Source organism: Orbicella franksi, chromosome 8, assembly GCF_964199315.1.
Source record: "Orbicella franksi chromosome 8, jaOrbFran1.1, whole genome shotgun sequence".
NCBI lineage: Eukaryota > Metazoa > Cnidaria > Anthozoa > Scleractinia > Merulinidae > Orbicella > Orbicella franksi.
In genome coordinates, this window is record NC_138152.1 from 7371710 (window position 1) to 7377542 (window position 5833).

General features: G+C 40.1%; 1 protein-coding gene across 1 annotated transcript; it reads right to left on the reverse strand.

Annotated features, from left to right (window-relative positions):
* On the reverse strand, positions 1 to 4425 carry LOC145495575 (uncharacterized; the record flags this gene model as incomplete). Its single annotated transcript, XM_081475214.1, has 2 exons — positions 1 to 561; positions 3891 to 4425. Coding segments are annotated over 2 exons (873 nt in total), but the record flags the coding sequence as incomplete, so codon positions are not given.
* Positions 4426 to 5833: the final 1408 nt, after the last annotated feature.

Genomic DNA, 5833 nt, shown 5'->3' on the forward strand with positions numbered 1-5833 from the left:
TCTTGGAAGGCTGTTAAGAAAAACTAAATATGTTGTAAAAAATGAAATACATAAAGCCAGTTTAAGTTTGACACTAAGTAAGTAGAATTCCACTTGCACCAAACTATTTAGAATAGATTACATTTCTAATGCCTGACAACTAACGCCCAACTCTTGTTTTAGTCTGTTCGCTTTAAATCTGGGATAATTACAAGTATGTCGTTCTAAACCGAGTTTAATATTTCTACAGTAATGTAATGGTCACCTGACCATGGCCGGCTGCCTTGAAACAACAGTCATTTTCCTGATTTGTTCCGGTGTTGTAAGATCCTCCCCCTCCCCCACAGGAGTCCTCAGCATTATTTCCACTGCTTCCACCAGAGTACCCACCACCACCTCCTCCACCACCACCTCCTCCCCTTCTAAATATACCACCAGGACCTCCGCCACCACCAAATCCTCCATCACCACTATATCCCACGGCTCTTCCACCAACTCCTCCCTGAAGAAAACCCTCACCTCCTTCACCACCCAATATTCCACTTCTTCCACTGGAGTAGAACCCACCACCACCACCATCACCTAGAAAAAGAAGAAAAAAGCCTCATTGCTGTGTCTAAATTAAAGCAGCATTTTACCTTGAAAGGCCGTTTTTCATGCGTCTTAGTACCATTATCTTATTATCTCTTTTCAACGTTTTATGCAATATAAAAATATTGTCATTGGTTCACAGTTAAACGTACAATGGCAAAGAAGAAGAAAGGAATGTATATTTAGAAAATTTGAGCTCACTATAGTGAACTATAGACTGTAATGGAGTTCCACAGTTGAAATCAAATCATGATGTTTGAATAGGGTACACTCCGAAAGGCAAAATCTTAAAATCCAAATGTTTGGTTGTATAAAATTTTCCTTGAAATTGACCAGACTGACTTATCGGGAGTTAAAAGCTAAAAAATTAATCTTCATTGCGACTCATTTCTGTTAGATTTGCTGAAAGCATCCCCGTACTATTTTTCATTCAGTAATTACTCTAGGCAATCTGGATTGCAAGGTGTAATGCTGAAAGAAACATTGAAATTCCATCAATTGCTCTCTTTCGGCACCTCCCAGTTGCCACGAGGTTTGAAAAAACTGCGCGAAAAAAAATCAGTTTGTTTTCGTTTCCATTAATTCCAGTCTCATTTCGCAGTCGCTTGTGGGACCGTTATTGGGGACGATATGGCTTTTTCCTATTTGACTAACTCCATAAGCTGTAAGAAAAACCGAGCCCTGTGCTGCGATAGGCTACCCGCTCGAGATACACCACTGTTTCCCGCGAAAAAAATGGTGTTACTTATGCCTAACTGAATGAATGTATATATATATTTTTTACCAAACATGTTCGGTCAAAATATATGGGTTATTGACTAAGTGTGAGGTCAGGATGGCTGTATATTGGCCAAGTTTTTTTTTGTTTGTTTGTTTGTTTTTGCGCAAAAAAAAGAATGAGGCCAATATCCAGCCATCTTGACCGAACAAGCTAGGTCAATAAAGGATTTATTATATGGGATGAAGCACCAAAAAATGATCTTTGTACTTGTTTATCTTCAAGGACCGAAAGGGAAGCCAGTTGCATGCAAAAATCAATGGCGCGTGCACCTTTATTCTGATTGGGTGAATGCAGAAGTGTAATCGTTTGATTGGTTTACATTTTGACGAGTAAATGTCTAACTACTGAACGGAATTAGCAAATGTACGAAAACGCTGGAAGCAAATTGCCCAATTCGAAAAGTTTTTTGAACTTCAAAAATTTCTGGAATTGGCTTCAATTTTCAGCATTTATATTCTAAAGAAGGTTTACCCATTAGAGCAAGACATGTCCATTCCATCTGGCCGTCGCTTTCGCCGATCCTTAGGCGCTTGGAAGAATTACTGCTCGTCTCTGTGGCGCTGCAAGGCTGTCAGATTTACCACACTCAAAAATCTTGTCTTCCTCGGCCTCTGTCAGCTCACGGGCGGCGTTTGCGGCTCAAGTTGGCGGCGTTTGGCACTTAAAACTTCTTTTGAAAGTTTGAAATTGTCTCCCTCAATAATATATTTTTTGAACCTCTTTCGTTCAAGGAGCGTTGAAGAATCGGTTGAAAAGACGTCAAACTGACAAGCTCGTACTCTGTACCGTCTAATTTCTTCGCGATTTCATAAAAGTTTACACAACAGCAAAATCAATTCTTCCTCAGCTACGTCACACAGTTCCCTATTCTCGTTTTCTTGGAAATAAAATCGCTTCCATGCCTTCATGTCATTTTGTGTTTTTGGGCTTACTTAATTAAGTTACGGTGTTTGTCGCTTTTTGTTGCAAAATACGTTCATGGAATTCGTCAATAGTTTTTATTTTTATTTTTATTTCTATTTTTTTTATTTTTTATTTTTTTATTTTTTTCATTCTCGTTGAGGCTTTCAGTTTTCTCGCTTTCCAATTCCATTGATACAGAGACCACTAGGAATCTTTCACTGTCACGGAAAATATTTTGACGGCACAAATTACGAATGAAAATTTTGGTGCTTCGGAGAAATTTTTCTTGCGGACACAGCGCTTTTATCTCAAGCGGGCAAGATAGCTCCATCTCGCTCGCTCGGGTAGCCAATCACAGCGCAGGATTTGGCTTGCCCGCTCACAGAATTGGCCATATAATAAGGGCTATTCGTGTTGATAGAGCTGAAGAGCGTCTCGATCCACAACCCGCAAAAGAAAAGAACTTGGCCGATATAGAGTCATCTTGACCTCACGCTTAGTTAAAAATCTCAGAAATGACGCCTCAGAGATGAGACTCGCCCACATTTTTTGTTCTTGGCTAATTCTTCCGTTCTGTCATTAATCAGGAAATGTGTCATAGCTATTTTAACGATGTTATGATGATCAATCCCGAAGGGGAGGGAAGGCAGAGCCCCCTTCACATAATTTTTTTGAACTTGGCAAAACAAAATGGGGTCGCTGAGTTTGCTGTGAGTCATAAGCATTTTAAGCAAAAATTAAAGCTTAATCAGCTAGTTGTATTATGGCTATAGTAACGTATATACCATCAGGATGACCACAACTTGTTCCCAACGACTGGAAATTAATTTGTGTGATAGAGATATTCTAACATTAAGGTAGTATTGACCCGTGAAACTATAAACTCCTTGAAAGGACTCGAAACTGTTCCCACTCGAATATCAATTTGTAGAGGGCCACTGGTTTGTTAGTATTTTTATACCATTTTAGTGCTACCCTCTTTAAATAAAGTCTTTACTTACTTACTTACTTACTTACTTACTTAATTACTTACTTACTTAATTACTTACTTACTTAATTACTTAATTACTTAATTACTTACTTACTTAATTACTTACTTATTTACTTAATTACTTACTTACTTACTTACTTAATTACTTACTTACTTAATTACTTACTTACTTACTTAATTACTTAATTACTTAATTACTTACTTACTATCAATAGAAGCACTACTTCCTTACTTTTTTCTGTCGCAAATCAGTGTTTCTTGAAAGAGAGATTCTTGAAAGAACGACCAGCCACAAGGCTGGACAAACAATAACATAAAGCTAACCGAGCGCGACTAATAAGTATTTTTAACCTTTCATTCCTTTGTTTTCAACTTTGCTCAGAAAGGCTAGTTTAGATGATGGATACTTATCTCCCCCAAAATAAATAAAAACCTTATTAAAAACATATGAAAGGATATAGAGCAAACAAAATTTCAACAAAAAAAAGCGGATGTTTCCGACTATTAATTTTTGGTCCGGAATGTGACTAGATGAATTTTATGGAGCAAAAATGTTTAACAGTATTTTGTTTATGAGATCAAAGATGAGATTTCTGTAAAACCCGATGTTGCTAAAGCGAACTTGATAACATAATATGTTCTTACCCCAAAAAAATTCATCATTAGAAATCTGTGCTCCATGGCCATCGCTACCTCCCAACCATGACTTGTACCCAGGGTTCCCGGTTGTGCTCGTACTGGCATCACATCCTGCATGTCTTGAGGATACCCTCGCTACGCCTCCTCCACCCCCAGCTATTATCAAAGACGTGTTGCTTTCTCTCACCACAAAGGTTCCGCCACCGCCCCCAGAACCAGAGTAACCGTAGTTAATTCCTCCTTCCTGACCAACAAGTATTAGAATGATTTCACCTTTGCACAAGCTGAAAGTTCCAATCATTCTAGCACCTCTTCCGCGGTATTGCGCACTTTTGTTTCCGGTATCGTATCCCCCGGCTGCTCCTATCGCTTCTATTCGATAATTACCAGTGTAGGGCACAGTCCACTGTTGAATACCGTTGGACAATGTAACTTGATCGTCATGATCCTGACCTGTGTAGTGACTACTAAGTGTTGTCGGACCATGCCTTCCACTCGCATTGAGATTTGTGAAGACCGCATTGAAAGCTGGGTAATTAAGATAACAAAGTTAACTGCGAAGTTCAATCAGCTTGTAAGTTCAACCTTGCTAGATTGGTCGAGGGGTAGAAACTCGACAAAGAACAGTCCCTGCTTCTCCAGGTTGGGGCTTGAGTGTTAGGCCAGTCACCCATCCCAGTAAAATTAAAAAGCATTAGATTACCGAAACCTCAAGCACACTAAATCAGTCATCTCTTGGGGTCGGTGTGGGACCTTGCTTAAGCAAGCAAAGTATGACCTAGCTGGGTAAAAGCCAGTGGCCAACTAAACTTTAGTGACCCCGAGAACTCAAGTGAAAATAGGGAACTGGAACGTGAGAACTATGTATAGTGAGGGGAAATCCACTCAAGTTGCGAAAGCGATGGAGGACATGAAAATCCAGATCACGAGAATAAGCACGTGCCGATGGACTGGAGCTGGTACAGTGCCGCTAAGCACTGGTGAGACAGTCCTGTACTCAGGGCGAGATGACTATCGACACATGCAAGGCGTAGCAATGATGATGTCACAAGAAGCAACAAAGGCCTTAATCGACTGGACAACAATAGATGAGAGGATAATAAAAGCAAGATTCTACACTACATTGGTACTTGCATATGCACCAACAGATGAGGCTGACGAGCAAACAAAGGAAGACTTCTCTGAGAAACGACAAGAGGCAGCTGATGTTACGAATGTGAAACAAGACTCTTTCGAGTAACCAGAGACATCCAAGCAACAACAACAACAACAAAATTTTAATTATAGACGAGCTCATAGGTTTACATAAGCTCACAGAATTAGGGTAAACACAACTAGTATTACAATCATACAAGTGAACACAGCTTTCGAATCATACGGTTTCCGCTAGCACAGCCTCAAGTCCATGTAGAAACTTCCACAGACGTAATTGTCCGAAGACAAAGTTCAGAAAAGTCAACAGAAGCAAAGGAAAACTGATCAACATAAGGACGGCGATCGAAACAGGGTGAAAAATCTTCTTAAGTTAAGCTTCCGAAAAAAAAAAAAATGTTCAAATGTGGTTGTTTATAGTGGTCAATGCGCTTAGCTACACCTAGCTAGTTCACAGGCATACCACTTTAAATGAAGAAAACAAATATATCAACTAAACGTAATAGGCTTAAAAATCCTAACCGGCGGGAGGAAGACCAGTTGGCTATTTACAAGCATGACCGAGGAGTTGAACTACGGTCTACCGAGAAACAACTCCAGCTAAGTGGTCAGAGCGGGACTTGAACCCGCGACCTCCGGATTTCAAGGCCGGCGCCCTAACCACTCGGCCACGCTGCCTCCAAAGGAAGAAAAGTAATCTGAAAGAATGTAAAAACTGGCGAGGAATCACGTTGCTTCCAGTCGTCAGCAAGGTAATAGTGACCGAAAGGATCGATTCGAAGCGGAGTCGAGTCGAA